At 37.1% G+C, this 17,379-nt stretch overlaps 1 protein-coding gene across 4 annotated transcripts in view; it reads left to right on the top strand.

Annotated features, from left to right (window-relative positions):
• The window catches only part of Ythdc2 (YTH domain containing 2), a 61,991-nt gene extending 46,073 nt beyond the window's left edge, over positions 1-15,918 (top strand). For 2 of the 4 annotated variants that reach the window (XM_030250454.1, XM_006525915.3), the window contains 5 exons: positions 3,816-3,993; positions 11,321-11,524; positions 12,438-12,620; positions 13,806-13,893; positions 13,987-15,913. In XM_030250454.1, coding sequence (XP_030106314.1) covers positions 3,816-3,993; positions 11,321-11,524; positions 12,438-12,620; positions 13,806-13,886 — 646 coding nt within the window. In that variant the 3' untranslated portion in view covers positions 13,887-13,893; positions 13,987-15,913. Of the gene's footprint in view, positions 1-3,815; positions 3,994-11,320; positions 11,525-12,437; positions 12,621-13,805; positions 13,894-13,986 lie in introns of all 4 variants that reach the window. The other 2 variants (XR_385990.4, NM_001163013.1) reach the window with 2 other exon arrangements.
• The last annotated feature ends 1,461 nt before the right edge of the window (positions 15,919-17,379 follow it).

Here is a 17,379-nt window from a genome sequence, read left to right on the forward strand (position 1 = left end):
GAAAATATCAGGGCAAAGTCACAATCAAAAGCAAAAATCAATCTCCAACCGTCCAATGTCTGGGATCCAACTCACGATCTTCTGGGCTCCTCCAAGGGCTTGGGTCACTTCTCCAGCCATGCCCTTTGTAGCACAGGCGTCGTCCTCTAAGCTCCAGATGCCTGTACTCCACTGCTGCTGCTGCTCTTGGTGGTCATCTCATGGTACTGGCATCTCCAAAACACTGCATGACCCCTTCAGTCCTGGGCCTTCATTTGCAACTGAGGCTGCACCGTCACCAATGGCCTTCCATGCCCTCTCACAGTGCCAAGCCTCAGCTGCTTTGCATGACCCCTTCATGCCTTCAAAACCAGTACCACCTGGGTGACCCTTACATATTACCAAGTCCTGCTGCAGCGGGAGTACAACCTTGGCCATCTCTGGAACACAGCCTCTTTGTGCTTTCAGAAAACACTTCCCAGAAGATGTCACCTCAATGATGCTGGTCTCTTCTTAATCACTGCTAATTTCTTAGCTCCAGCTAACCAGCATCAATAGTCCCAGTAATGCAAAGTTTTTGCTTTGGTAGTTCTGGTATCTTGTTAATCACAGCTGATTCTTCAGCCCCAGCTAACCAGAACTACAGAATCTTCACATTCAAAACAGCAAATGCCCTGAAAAGAGTCTTTAATTTTCCCTCTGAAATTTCACAAGCCAGGCCTCCATCTTCTGCAGTGTTCTCAACATTATCTTCCAAGCTCCTACACAACATCCGACAGAGCTCTTAACAACAGATGGATCTTCAAGCCCAAAGTTCCAAAGTCCTTCCACAGTCCTCCCCAAAACATAGTCAGGTTGTCACAGGAATACCCCACTCTGCTGGTACCAATTTGTCTTAGTCAGGGTTTCTATTCCTGCACAAACATCATGACCAAGAAGCAAGTTGGGGAGGAAGGGGTTTATTCGGCTTACACTTCCATACTGCTGTTCATCACCAAGGAAGTCAGGACTGGAACTCAAGCAGGTCAGGAAGCAGGATCTGATGCAGAGGCCATGGAGGGATGTTCTTTACTGGCTTGCCTCTCCTGGCTTGCTCAGCCTGCTCTCTTATAGAACCCAAGACTACCAGCCCAGAGATGGTCCCACCCACAAGGGGCCTTTCCCCCTTGATCACTAATTGAGAAATTGCCTTACAGTTGGATCTCATGGAGGCATTTCCTCAACTGAAGGTCCTTTCTCTGTGATAACTCCAGCTGTGTCAAGTTGACACAAAACTAACCAGTACAGACAGTGAACTATTTATACTATTTCTTAATTACATATAACATAGTATATGTAAAAGATCACAATAAAATGGAGTTTATTAAAGATATTTCTTATAAGTACTAAGGAAATATAAATGATTTTAAGCAGGTGTTTATGATATAATAAGGCTAGTCTTTCAGGAAAAAACTGAAAATGTTGCATAACCAGAATTCATAAATTCAAGATCTTCTTGGAATATAGCAAATTCCAAAATGATCCATCTTAGTGGACATATGTCAGATGACATTTTTCCTAGACGCCTAGTTGGCAGTGCTGTTTAAAGAGTAGTTGCCATGTTGGACATCAGTGGGAGGAGAGGCTCTTGGGCCTGAGGGTGTTTGATGCCCCAGTGTAGAGGAATGCCAGGGCGAGAAGACGGGAGTGGGTGGGTGGGTGGGGGAGCATCTTCATAGAGGCAGGGGGATGGGGGATAGGATAGGTGGCTTCCGAAGGGGAGACCTGGAAAGGGGAAAACATTTAAGTGTAAATAAAGAAAATATCCAATAATAAATACGAAGAGCAGTTGCCCTACAGCACTACCTCCTGTCAGTATTGCCAGCTAGCATTCCTGCTGAAGAGCATGCTGCCTAGTCAGTGATGCACTGCACGCCGCTCCATGTGAGGACAGCAGGGAAGGGGACACATAATGTGCTTTCTTCATTCTAGCAAAACTGCAATTTTCCCACTTGCCAGAAATTGAAGATTTATGCAAGGTTTATGCAAGGTCAGGTGTTGAGGGTTTTTTGTTTTTGTTTTTAACATATTGTCATATAGAGCATTTCCTCTTACTTTTTGGAAGGGACTAGGTCAGTGCTACTGTGAGATGCCCAGCATATTGGGCTTGCCCTTTTCCAGGTTGCATCATTCAATTTATATTCTGTTGATTCTCTGTGAATTAATAGTTAGCTCTCATGGTTTGATTATGTCCCTTATTTTTGCATATACTCTGTTTATTCTCTTTAATAGTTAGCGCTCATGGTTTGATTATATCCCTTGTTTTTGCAAGAGTGTTTTTAGATGGTATTAGAAAAACCTTACACTGAAAACCAGAATATATTGTCTGATTGTACCACAGAGTACACACTATACATTTTTTTTAATTTAAAAAAAAACCTTGAATGATATATTTATGGTATTTATAGAATTTTAGAAGAATCTTTTTTTTTTTTTTTTTTTTTTTCCGAGATAGGGTTTCTCTGTATAGCCCTGGCTGTCCTGGAACTCACTTTGTAGACCAGGCTGGCCTCAAACTCAGAAATCCCCCTGCCTCTGCCTCCCGAGTGCTGGGATTAAAGGTGTGTGCCATCATGCCTGGAGAATTTTAGAAGAATCTTAGAGTTCATCTAAGATAACCTTTTACTTATTCTTTTCAAAATTCAACTTATTATTTTTATATAGCATTCAAACCATAGCAATTACCAAATGTAGTTTTTTCATGTAAATCTCGAATGTAAAAAGAAAACAATTAACATAACCTTTTAATTTAACAAATAATTTAAAGTTCAGAGACATACACAGGATTATTCTAGTGAGTTGTACAGTTATTGTTGTTCTAATATATAGATCTCTGTCTGCTCTGGTCCAGTATTCTTCCAGTGTTAGCACATTATCATTTTTAGTTGTGTTTTATACAATACCATTTCTGATTTTTCAGAATGTGATTTACTTAAGATTTTAAACATACCCTATAGTCTGTGGGGTTTGAGGGAAGGGTGAGTTTGGGGTCTATGTGTGTGCACGCATGCATGCGCACACGTGTGCAAATACCAGAAATTGAAGTTGGCAGCCTAGTTCTGAGATTATAGGCGTGCTGCTGAACCTAGCTTTCTTTTTACCAGGGATAGAATTCAGGTCCTCATGATTTGCATGGTGTATCAGTTTCTTTTATGATGTCATGATAGAATGCTTGACAAAATATTGATACATGACAAAATGCTTAATAAAATATTGATAAAATACTTGACAAAAGGCAGCTTGCCCATCCTGTAGCAGAGTACATGGCAACAGGGAGGAAAGGCCTGGCAGGTGTAGAAACAGGAACAGGAAGTTAGCTGCGCACATTTCATCACAGAACAAATAGTGGAGTGAGGCAGTAAAGCCTCGGAGCATGCCTCCGTTCCTTTTTCCAGTAAGGCCCCAGGTGCTCCTGAACAGGATTACCAGCCGGGTACCAGTGGTCAAATGTAAGAGCCAACAATGATGCTTTCCATTCAAACCACAGCATACAATAAGCACTTTACTAACTGAGCTGACTGTCCACCCCTCAGCCCTTTCTTATTTCTGAATTTATATTTCGTTTATGTATTCATTGACGCTGGAAATCAGACCCAGAGCCTGAGGCAGTGCTATATCACTAAGCAACACTCCTAGCCCATTTTAAATTTGTTCTTTCTTTTTGATGAGTAATAGAAAAATGAATTTTCTTTAAAAGTGTTGCATACATTGTATGTCATTGGGTTTTTGGATGTAAATAGCATTCTCTTTGTATTAAAAACTTATATATAACTGACCTGTGCTTCTTCTTGCTCAAGAGTACTGATGAAATCTCCATCTCCAGCCTTACATCCACCTCAGAAGTACAAAGATAGAGGAATTTTACATCCTAAGCGGAGCACCGATGACCGGTCCGATCAATCATCTGTGAAATCCACAGACAGCAGCAGTTACCCAAGTCCTTGTGCCAGCCCCTCTCCTCCATCCTCAGGGAAGGTAGGGCAGCCACAGTCTGCATAAGGAGCAGGCTTGCAGCATGTCTCACAGATGCGGTTATACAGACTTATGAGCAGTGTGCCTGTGTAACTGGCCTGAATTCTAAATACTAATGCTATATTTTAATCTAACTGATTATTTATTGATGGCATATATGATGCAGCCTATTTTTTCTTCTTTATATCACTAGAAGTTTTTAGTTAAAAGAAGAATATTACCTTGATATTAATTTTGTTTTATAATTCTTTCAAGTGTTTTCTGTGGTTCAGTGATTATTTTAAATACATAAAATAAAAAATATAACACAAAATATAAAAGACAGAAAATTTTGATCTAGAATTGGAAACTGTGATATGAATAATTTCACATGTTCAGATGTGTTTCTTATTATGGTACTGATATGTGAACAAGAGTATGATTGTAAGTTCCTTAGTTGTGTTTTGATGAACAGTGTCTGCTGAACACTTCTTATTTATAAGAGGAAAGAGCATTTTTTTATTCTTAGGTTCTATTTGTGTGTGTGTGTGTTTGTGTAGGGGGTGTATTTTAAACTGTTTTACTAAGGTATACTCTGTTCAAAAAAAAAAAAGTTTATGGGCAATTGAGATGACTTAGTGGGTGGAAGGGCTTTCTGCCAATCCTCATGACTTTGATTTCTGGAACCTGATGGATGAGAGAGAAAGTGGAGTCCCACAGGTTGTCTCTCGACTTCTACATGAATGTACTTGGCATGAGCATACCCCTCCTCACACACACAAGTAAATATAGGTAATAGAAAAAATTATCAGTTTAAACTGAAATGTTATATAACTGTATTGATACCATAGTTGATACCAACATTTCTATTACCTCAGTACTCCAGTAATCACTACTCATTTTCTTAAATATCTTGTAAGTAGAATCGTGCTTTTGTGTCTAGTTTATTTTACTTAATGCAGTGCTTTTCATCTATACTGTTGAATGTAACAATTGCACTTTTCTCTGAGTAGTATTTAATTGTATGGACATACTATAGTTTGGAGGGGTTTTTTTTTTGTTGTTTATTTGGTTTTTACCCATGTTATCAGTTGATGTGGACATTTGAGTTATTTTACATTGTATTTTTACTAAAGGTGCCATAATATTTGAGTGCAGCCTTTGTATGTAGAGGTTGTTGTTTTTGTTTTTTAATTTGGGGTTGAATACCTAGGAGTGGAGCTGTAGGCTGCATAGTAAGTGCATGCTTAGCTTTATAAGAAACGCCTCCACTGCTTTTCAGAATGCCTGAACTAAGTAACAATTTTTGCAACAATCTTTAGGCATTTTCTTTGTTCCATATTGACCACCTTTTTCTTTGACAGTTAATCATTCTGCCTTTTCCAGGTGTGTAGTGACACTGAGCATCACTTGTGCTCACATGCCATTCTGTGTGTGCCTCTGGGAATTATCTATTCAAACTTTTGTTCATTTTATGCTGTCTTTATTGGTTATCTTTCTTAAAATTAAGTTATAAGAACTTTCTACATATCTGAGATATTTATTTTAGCATTCTTTATAGCTTTTCTTTCTAACCTACAATTTGCTTCTATAACCTTCTTTTGAAGATCGGCTACTTATACCATTGTTGTTCTGTTTTGAGACAGAGTCTCATTGTATAGTCCTGGCCGGCCTTCAACGTGCTGTTAGGGCAAGGTTGTCCTTGATCTCACAGAGATCAGACTGCTAGTATTGGGGTTTAAGTCATGTGTTATGCTCATCTGTTTCTAGTTTTGATTGACTCTTTTTCCTCATTTTTTTCTTACAATTTGTGTATTTTGTGTACTGAGAGATTTTTGGATAATTCAACATAACAAAAATATTCTATTTCTTTCTATGAATTTTACAATTAGAGCTCTTACATTTAGATATGTGATACTATTTCAAGTTAATTCATATGATATTGATGGGAGGGTTTTTATTATTATTTATACAATTAATCTAGCATAATTTTTCCAAAAGGATCACCCTCCTCTTAAATTACTTTGGCAAATTTGTTATATTTGAATCATAAATATCTGATCTTTTTATTTGACTCTACCAAGTCTCATTGATAATTAGTTTTCTTTTGTCAGTCATACACTGACCTGAATATGTAGACTATGAGACTTACAGTCAGTTTGTCTTTGTTTTCTGACCTGTTACTTTTCCTCCTGAATAGCTGTGATTGTGTCTTTATGACTTCTGTTGACAAAGGTAATACTGATTTTTGTTGTCAGTGTTGTTCATGTTAGTCATGTATTATTCAGTACTCTTTTTTTCTTGTGTTACTTCTGTAGAGGTTTGAAACCAGGTGTAATGGTTTGAATGAGAAAACAATTATTTGGGACTTTCTTACAGTTGTCTGTTGTAAGGGATTGTTGCTATAAATGTTGTTTATAAGAAATGCTATTCAGAGCCGGGCGTGGTGGTGCACACCTTTAATCCCAGCACTCGGGAGGCAGAGGCAGGTGGATCTCTGAGTTCGAGGCCAGCCTGGTCTACAAAGTGAGTTCCAGGACAGCCTGGCCTATACAGAAAAACCCTGTCTCGAAAAACCAAAAAAAAAAAAAAATACTATTCAGTACTTTTTTTCCTTGTGTTACTTTTGTAGAGTTTTGAAACAAGATGTAGTGGTTAGAATGAGCATGATCCCCCCCCCCCCCCCCCACACACACACACAGGTTCATATATTTGAATGTCTAGTTACTGATCTGCTGTGAAGAGACATCATGACCAATGCAACTCTTAAACAAGAAGCCATTTAACTGGGAACTTGCTTGCAATTTCAGAAGATTTAGTCCATTACAGTCTTGGTGGGAAACGTGATAGCACTGGGGTAGTAGCTGAGAACATTCTATCCTGAACCAAAGATCCTAGCATGGCTGGGGTTTTTTTTTTGTGTGTGTTTTTTTTTGTTTTTTGTTTTTAAACTTTAGAGTCCATCCCCAGTGACACATTTCCTCCAACAAGGTCACACCTTCTAATACAGCTAATCCTTCTCAAACAGTCTACCAATGGGTGACTAGGCACTCAAATATATGAGCCTAGGGGGTCATTCTCATTCAAACCATTACATCTTGTTTTAAAACTCTACAAGGGAAAAAAAAAAAAAGGAATACTGAATAATATCCCTCATGAAAAACACTAACAACAAAAATCCCTTACCACAGAATTGGTATTATTTTCTCCTTATGCTTGTGGTAGAAGTCACTAGTAAAGACATTTTGAAATTTAATTTTTAAGAATTTCATATATTCTCTCAAACTCTCCACCCCTACAACTCCTATGACCATATCACTCCCTCTCAAATTCATGATCTCTTCTTCTATAATTATTGTTACACATATATACACATATACCTACATGCACATACCCTATTATGGTAGAGTTGACCCACATGGCATTGAATCACCTATCAGGGTCTTTGACCATGTGAAAACTGATCTTTCTTTATTCAGCATCCATTGATTGCCTATAGAACTCTCTCTAGAGGCAAGGCCTTTCAAAATTATCCCCCTTTCACATAGTTATGTTAGCTTGTACTTTCCTTAATCGTATCTTGGTTAAGTAACCATATTTTTGAGACTTCATGGGTGTAGTAGATTCTCTATCATGTATATAAGATGCCCTTTTCTGGTGCATTTGAAGTCAGCTAAAGTGTATTTATGTATAGTAATAAATCTTTTTTTAAACAAAAATAAAAAAGCTGGGTGTGGTGGTGCACGCTTTTAATCTCAGCACTTGGGAGGCAGAGGCAGGCAGATTTCTGAGTTCAAGGCCAGCCTGGTCTACAGAGTGAGCTCCAGGACAGCCAGAGCTACACTGAGAAACCCTATCTTGAAACACCAAAGGGGGAGGGGGAGACAATATCTAGCAACAGGCACCCTTGTCTGTATTGAGAATTATGGTTTCTAAACTATGGGAATATATTTTTGTTTTAATCCCAGGTATGGGGATATGGACTGCCTTTACAGCATGTGACTATGATTTGTCTAGTGCTCTAGCAGGGGCATGGTTATGCCAGTTCAAGATAGTTTCTGTGCGTGTGTGATGTTTGGAATTCTGGGGACTTTTCAGAGGCTATATAAATGCTAGAACCTTAATAGAAGGGGCTGGTTGGGCAGTTAGTTGGTGGTTGGATGCTGTTGGTTGTGGTTTGTTATGGTTTGTTAAGTAGTTGTGCGTGAAGAGACAAAAAGAAGAAATTAGATATCCTCACAATGAAAATCAAGCTTGTTCCAAGGAACTCAACCCCTACTCACCAGGAAAGTTGCTCCCTTTCCCCTCTAACCTTGTTTTCTCTCCTACCTAGTATTACGGAGTTGATAGGGTGGAAGAGGAGAGGTAGAGAAGGGTGAAAGAAAAAAGAGCCTACGAAGTAGCCAAAGCTCTGACTATACTGGTTCCCTGTTGCTCTTAGAATATTTCTGCCCCTTCTTCAGTGATGTTCCCTGAGCTTTACATATAGGGGTTTGTTACAGTATCTTTTATTCTCCTGATTTGTCATCTTGGAGGCTTACTGGTGAATAAGCTCACCCTCTGTAGTTCTTTCTGAGCTCTCACTGGCTGGTTCAACTCAGCTGTTCTGGCACAAACTCCTCTCCAAACTTTACTGATTCAAGCTGGCTTCTCTCCATTTCTCCTGAATTACTCTGCTTGGCCTCAACTTAACTCTAGCAATCTGTTCTGATCTTCTGGTTTTTTCTCATTCTCTGACTCATTCTATCTTCAGCCATATCTAACTTGTTCTCTTCCTGCAATCTGTTTGTCTCATAAAACTGCCTCCTTTCTTTCTGCACTGGTCTCAAGTAGCCCCTCTTTTCTCTCTGTTGTTGTGAGAGCTCTGCTATAACCAGAAAGTTTTTTTCTCCCAGTTAATAACACAGTCTTGGAGTTCACTGTGTGATCAAATACCCTGCAATAGGGGTTGCATTGCATTTAGGTCTGGGTCTCCTACAGTTAGTTATTCTTTGCATTTTGACCAGTTGTGGGTTTCTACAAAAGCCTTTGGCTGATCCAAAAAGTTACTTTGATGTGGGGTGAGTCCTGCCTTTATTTGTGAGTGGAAAGGATACGTGTTTAGAACACAGGAACTAATGTTGGCAGGTTTACTGTCATTTTCATTTCTTAGTATATAATATATTTTTTCTTTAGCTGTGCTTAGAATTTTTAATCATTGTTTTTGAGGGACTGGGTTTTGATATTGCTTCCTATGATTCTCTTTTTCAATTTGTTTATCAGTAATTTCCATCTTTTTTTTAAACCTAAGAATATTATTTCTTCACACTATTTCTCATATCTACCCTTTCTTCCTTTGCTGGAGCTCTTGCTTGGTATCTCTGTGTGTATCTCTATCTGTGTATGTGTATATAATGTTACTCAGTATTTCAGAGTTCTTTTTTATTTTCTTTCTAATCCTTTCTCCCTCTTAGCTTAATATTAGGTAATTCTATTGTATCTCCTCTGTGGAAATTTGGTCATTATTCTTTCCATCCCCATGTTCCCAGAAATAAGACTCAAGATATATATACATTTTTTAAAAGATTTATTTATTGATTATATGTAAGTACACTGTAGCTGTCTTCAGACACTCCAGAAGAGGGAGTCAGATCTCGTTACGGATGGTTGTGAGCCACCATGTGGTTGCTGGGATTTGAACTCTGGACCTTCAGAAGAGCAGTCGGGTGCTCATACCCACTGAGCCATCTCATCAGCCCTCAAAATATATTTAAAATACCTTGGCCATATAGCTATATTCTTCTCTGCTTAGATCATAACATAAAATAACACATTTATTTTAATCTACATTCTTCCTTGTAGCTGGCTACTTGTGCTCAGGTACCGTAAATCTGTCTCATCACATCTTCTAGGGCAAATCTCCTGCATCTGGCACTATCTCAGAATTCTTTCTACCTCCTGGATGTTACACATCCATTTCCTACTTAAGCCATAGACCATCAGATAATTATTGACAGATGCCAGATCCATAGAGACACAAGATATTCTCTCTTCACTCTTCTTTCAATGATATCTTTATTTTGAGAGGGTAAACCATTCATTTTTTGTGATGTCATTATTTGCAGTTATTATTTTATGTCTCAAGGTTCCACTTGTGTCTTTAATATCACCTGCTATTTAAAATAACACTTTTATGGTGTTTATGTTTTCCTTTATCTTCTAAAACATGATTCCCACAATTTAAAATAGCTATTTTACCATTCTTGTCTACTGTCTCCGAAACCTGCTATGTGAGTCTGCTTGTATTGATTGTTTTTTCCTGGTTATAGATCTTATCCTTTATTTTCTTTGTATTTCTTATAAATTTGGCTGCTAGATTTGTGTGTGTGTGTGTTCCTTTAAATAGTGCTAGATTGTCTTCTACTATTAGGTTAACTAACAATTAGTTTAATACTTTTTTAACTTTTAAAAAATGTATTTGTATGTGTGCATGTACATGCTTGTGTATGTGTGTACTCATGCCAAGGCAACTGTATGGAAGTCAGAAGACAACCTTCAGGAGTCAGTTCTCTTCTTCCACCATGGGCTCCAGGGATCAAACTTATGTTAGCATGTTTTCTTGGCAAGCACTTTTCACTTGTTGAACTACCTTGTCAGTTTAGTCCTTTTGAGGTTTAATTTAAAAAAAAAAAAAAAGTGCTACAGTAGGTACTGAGAAATTTTTATTCTGCTACTAGTTTCTTTTTAGCACTAGGGCTTGACTCTCCTAAGGGCAAGTGCACTGCTCTGGCTGAGCATACCGAGTATTCCCAGCCACTTGTGAGATGTGGGAGATACTTAGCGTGCTGCTTTCCTTCTAGTCTTGGCCTTCTCAGCACATTTTGTCTGCACGATTGATCAGGTCTGTGCCTAGCCACTCAGTTTTGGGGATTCTTCTGCAGTTTCTTTGGAACTCTTTGTTCAACTCCTTTTTACATTGTTGTACCCATTATAGTCATGATGGTGTCTAAGCTTTAGTTTCTACAGCTCAGAGAGATTTCCAGACTGTTCCATTTTGTCATCTTAGAATTGTCTTAAAACAGTGAACTGCAATAATTGTGGTTTTGTTTTCAGAACTGGAAGTTTCATAAAACATTTTATGAAAACTCATTCTAGGTGTAAATTAGAATTAATAAAGTTACTTTCTTGGTACGAAGCGCTTTAGCTGCTTCGGAAAGAAGTTCTTCTTTTTGGCTTTTTAATTAAGCCATGAAAATGGTTAATTTGCATTTGTTGGATTTGGTAACATTCGTTTATCAAGATGTTATTTATGAGAGCCTGTTGTCTTCGAAAGGTCAAATTACCTTTCAAGAACTTATGCATTCTTTCATAGGGATCAAAATCTCCTTCACCAAGACCAAACATGCCTATTCGTTACTTCATAATGAAGAGTAGCAATCTGAGAAACCTTGAAATTTCTCAACAGAAGGGTATCTGGTCTACAACCCCTAGTAATGAGCGGAAGCTAAATCGAGCGTTTTGGGAGAGCAGCATGGTTTACTTGGTATTTTCTGTTCAAGGATCTGGACATTTCCAGGTGAGCCATCCTGAATCAATAAAAGGGCTTTGTTTTGCCTGAGGTTACATTCTCAAGATCAGAGAAAAACCAAAACCAAAGCCTAGCTTTCCATTGTATTTGGGTCCAATAAAATTGCCTGTAGTGGGACTGGTGGTGAGGTCTGTTTCACATTTCTGCAAGGGGGCAATAGCACTCACTAGGATGTTTCCAGATGAGTAGTTCTTCCCTCTGACGGAAACTCTGCATCTGGTAGCAGATTAAATGCAAGAACCTTTACCTTTATAAAATGTTTATGTGGATTGGAAATGTTATTAACAAAAAGACCGTGATTCTTTTTAGAAAAAAATTGAAGTTATGTTATTATTATATGGGTGTTTTGCCTGCATATCAGTCTGTGCACCACGTGCATGCAGTGCCTGGGGATATCAGAAGAGGAGGGGGTCAGAGCCCCTGGAACTGGAGTTACAAGTGGTCATGAGCCACCACCTGGCTGCTGGGAATAGATTCCAGATTCTCTGGAAGATCAGTTGGTGCTCTTAACCATTGAGCCATTGTTATCTCCGAGACAGTTTCTTAACATTAATTTGAATTTATGTATATCTAAACTTGCATACTATTAAATTATTTCATAGTTATGGTGTTTATAAATAAAATTACAGGTTTGCTAATTGTATTTGTATATAATAAATGTTGACTTACAACTGTTGATACATTACAAAGAAACTGTTAATATTTGAAATTATATTAGCCTAGAATTGGTTTATCTTCCAAAATTTGATAAAGCAGCTCTTATAGTTCTTGATAAATTTTCATTATTTTAATATTGTACCATTTCTTTAAAATTATTTAAAAATTATAAGTAACTCTATCAGATAAATATAGATATTTTAATGTCTTCTTTGCTTTCATCCTCTCCCTCATTTTTATACAGGGATTTTCTAGGATGTCTTCTGAGATAGGAAGGGAGAAGAGCCAGGACTGGGGGTCAGCTGGACTAGGTGGAGTATTTAAAGTGGAGTGGATACGCAAAGAAAGCCTTCCCTTTCAGTTTGCACACCATTTACTCAATCCTTGGAACGACAACAAGAAAGTACAGATAAGCAGAGATGGGCAGGTATATACAGGCATCTTACATGTTTTTTCTTTCAATTTTGTTTTTTTTGTTGCTGTTGTTACTGCTCAAAGTGGAAATATATAAATATAAATTATAGATACCATTGTGCATATGAACAATGTGGTTTTGGTTTATAAAAACATAAGCGTGTGCTTCCACATGTCTTAGATATTAACATTTTGCTAAATTTTGTTTCTTGTCATATGAAATCTTTCATAAGTCACTTCAGGGGTTTTGTTGTCTAATGACACATGTGACCAAACAGATTACCATCCTGCAGTCATTTGACTGAAGTCAAACTGACAGCACTGTCAGCTTCCTTGTTGGTTAGGCACATTATATAAATATTTTAATATTTTAGTGGCTTGCTTTATTTTAGGCTCCTTTGTGCCTATGATGCTGCCTCTGTACATTTACAGTAGTAGCATGAGAGTGAACAAATAGTGCCAAAATGCTATGATGGCTGCATCTTGGAATCTATTCTTATTAACAGTACCATGAGCTCTTGGTCCCAGTTTACATGCAAGGAAGCATATTCCACAGTTAGCTTTACCAAAATTACATTCAGATAATTTATTTGAAGCATTGTGACTTACTTCAAACTACCCCGGGGGGAGAGTTGAGTTCTTTCTATGTACTCTCTAGAGGTATCATACATGCCACAGGAGGACAAACAAAAAAAACCAAACAAACCAAAAAAATGTGGCCTTCTTTTTATTCATGTTCTGATAATTTACTAATTTTGATTTAAAGTTAAATAATTCCTGAGGTAAGATTAGGTGGTCACTTAAGATGCTTTATTTTGGGGAGAAAGCCTCATCTTAATATTCTTAATATTCTAGGTTTCAAACATTTAGAAGTTCAAGTTGAGTGTTCTTGTTGAATCGACACTTCAAATAAAATTTATTGTTTCCATCTAGACAGAATTCAGAGGTTACAAGGAAATCTTTTGCCAGTTCATTATAAAAAGTGTGATATTTTCACATTAAGTAGAATTCTACATTTAAATGTTAACTCTATAAAAGCAGAGAATTAGAAATAATATTACCATTTAATATTAACAGATCTGACTTTGTAAAGGTCAAATTTATTTTGCCTTTTTGTCTACATATATTATTACTGATTGAAAAAAAAATCAGCCCAGATTTTTTTTTTAATGTTTATTTTCTCTTTTGAATTGTCTAGGAGCTAGAACCTCAGGTTGGGGAACAGTTGCTCCAGTTATGGGAACGCCTTCCATTGGGAGAAAAAACAACTTCTGATTGACATTCAGGTCATACACTATTTGGTTTGAGCACTACTCCCAGTATTTGTTATCTTTATGATGACTTTCAGATTATTTACTTTTTTTTTTAAACTTTTTCAGAACTCCTGGCTATGGAAGAGCGTTATGCCTGTTGTAGCTACAGAATGCACTGATTTTCTGAAAACCTTGATGAAGTGTTGTATGCCATGAGTGGATTTGAGGCATAGAGTATTCCTTCAGAATCATCATCTTCATATAGAGGAAAAGATAATTTAAATTTTTCTAGTGGTTTTAAGGAAATTATTATATAATGTTTGTTAATTATCTGTTTCAGATGAACAAAATAGCAATTTTGGTATACAACAGCACTTAATTTAATTTAATTTGAATGTAAACATTTCTTTAAAATATTCAGTTAATGACTGTTGATGCCAAAGTCTTTTCTTTTTGCTCTTTCCAGACAGGGTTTCTTTCTTTGTTTAGCCTCAACTGTCCAGGAACTAGCTCTGTAAGACCAGGCTGACCTCAAACTCACAGATATCTGCCTGTTTGTTTCTGCCTCCTGAATACTGGAATTAAAGGCTTGCACCACCTCTGCCTGAGATGCCAAACTCTTATTGTTGACTTTTTGGTTGTGAGCCTATCCTTTAATGGCTGAGCCATCTCTCCAGCCCTAATGTTGACTTTTTAATTCAGGAAAGGCATAAATATATCAGTACATCTAAGAACCATTCTAGAAAAGTCGGTTCTTAGGTTTATCATTAAAAAAACAACCAACACACTAAAATTTTAAATTATCTCTTACAGAACTTGTATACATAAGGGCTATTCATTGTTATTTTTAGCCTGAAATATAGTAAAAAACAGGAGTGCTATTTTTCTCTGATTACAGAATGAGATAAAAATCTCAAGAAAGGTAATTTCTCTTGACTTTTGATGAGATCAGTGCTTAATTTCATTCCTAGTCCTGTCTCTTTTAACCTTATGTAAAATATACCCATTCTTTTTTTGCTTCCCATGAAGCAACCTTCACATAACTATTACTATTATGACCTCTTTGTTTTGCTACAAGAACCCAATTTAAAATAACAAAAATTTATGGAAATTAATACAAGTTTTAAAAAATGCTCAGCGGTTATTGATAGTTTGGTTGCTATATATCTTTGAAACTAAAGCTCACACAACCCATAATTCTTCATGTCTTTTTTCATTATTTTTTAATCTTTTTCTTTCACCTATTATATGTAAATGGGGCATTTATTTTTCTAAGTCTGTGTTAATGCTAAGTCTCATGTCTCTTTACCATCAGAGAGTTACTTTCTTTTATGCTTTTACCACCATTGTTTACAGGTTTTCTTTGAGACTCTTGGAAGATAAAGTAGAAGTGCAGGGCAGAACATCAGACATATCTTTGCTACTGAGCTCTAAATAGAGCAGGCTTGATAGTACTTTTCATAGCATTTGAAAATGAATTTAATTTAAAGATGAAAAGAAAACAAATGTCTGGTTCAGTATTTGAGGGCAAAGATATAGAAAATCATGGATTGGCATGAAGTCTTGAGAACTCTTCTACTTTCTCTGTGAAAATGTATTAATGCATTGTTTAAAGATATCAGCTATAACTTTTGCCTGTATTAGAAATTGTGATATATATATGTATATATGTGTATATACATATAGATACACACACATATATGTATATATATATGATACATGAATGCATATATGTATACACACACTCACACACTCATTCATAAACTTTGAAGCTGAGCCAGAGTGAATTATGCTTCATTTATGTGTATTACATTTCTTTTGAAACTTACAATTTTCCTGATAATGTATACTTTTTTAAGGTATATAAGTAGAGGTTTTCAGCATTCTAAATTTGGAAGAACTTTTAAAGAAATAAAATTTGTTTAAATGTTTCTTGTTTTGTAATATCTAGACTTGTAAATAAATGATGGATTTGTTGGTAGAGTGGATATAATTTGAATGTAATAAAAATACTGTTGAATAAATGAATTTTAAATATACTTATCAAATGAAATACTATGAAGTTATTCAGATCTTGTGCACCATATCCTTTCACCCTCCCATGTAGCAACACTTTGAATTCCTTATAATTACAGTCATTATAGGATTCTTTTGTTTATTTGTTTGAAACTTGTATTAGACACTTTTCTGATATAAGACCTCAATCCGCAGGAGAATCAGGGTCCTGGTACAGATGGGCAGGGAGTTGGCTAAAAAGTGACAGATGCAAACACAAGGGAGTGTTGTATCTGAAGGTAATTTCTCAAAGCAAGCATCAGGCTTATATCAGAAGGAGACAAGGAAGTTGAGGTCATCTAAGGTACATTGAAGTTATCTGATGCAAAACAATTTTTACAACAAAACAGAGGAATGCATACATAAAAGCTAACAGGAACCAACTGGGATAAAAATCAATGTTAACTACTGGAATCAAAAGCAGCCCTACCAAATGCAAATCAAAAGAACCTTGAGATTCCATCTCACACCAGTCAGAATGGCTAAGATCAAATATTTAGGTAACAGCAGATGCTGGCGAGGATGTGGAAAAAGAGGAACACTCCTCCATTGCTGGTGGGATTGCAAGCTTGTACAACCACTATGGAAGTCAGTCTGGTGGTTCCTCAGAAAATTGGACATAGTACTACCAGAACATCCAGCAATACTTCTCCTGGGCATATACCCAGAAGATGTTCTAACTGGTAATAAGGACACATGCTCCACTATGTTCATAGCAGCCTTATTTATAATAGTCAGAAGCTGGAAAGAACCCAGATGTCCCTCAACAGAGGAATGGATACAAAAAATGTGGTACATTTACACAGCTATTAAAAACCATGAATTTATGAAATTCTTGGGCAAATGGGTGTATCTGGAAGATATCATCCTGAGTGAGGTAACCCAATCACAAAAGAAGTCACTAGATATGCACTCACTGGTAAGTGGATATTAGCCCAGAAACTTAGAATACTCAAGATACAATTTGCAAAACAAGAAAATCAAGAAGAAGGAAGACCAACATACTTCATTTCTCCTTAGAATAGGGAACAAAATACCCATGAAAGGAGTTACAGAGACAAAGTTTGGAGTTAAGATGAAAGGATGGACTATCCAGAGACTACCCTACCTGGGGGTCCATCAAACACAGACACTATTGCACATGCCAGCAAGATTTTGCTGAAAGGATCCTGATATAGCTGTCTCTCTCAGACCCTGTGAGACTATGCCAGTGCCTGGCAAATACAGAAGTGGATGTTCACAGTCATCTATTGGATGGAACACAGGGCCCCCAATGGAGGAGCTAGAGAAAGTACCCAAGGAGCTGAAGGGGTCTGCAACCCGATAGATAGAACAACAATATGAGCTAACCAGTACTCCGGAGCTCGTGTCTCTAGCTGCATATGTCGCAGAAGATGGCCTAGTTGGCCATCATTGGGAAGAGAGGCCCATTGGACATGCAAACTTTATATGCCCCAGTACAGG

Source organism: Mus musculus, chromosome 18 (genome assembly GCF_000001635.26).
Source record: "Mus musculus strain C57BL/6J chromosome 18, GRCm38.p6 C57BL/6J".
NCBI classification, from domain to species: Eukaryota; Metazoa; Chordata; class Mammalia; order Rodentia; family Muridae; genus Mus; species Mus musculus.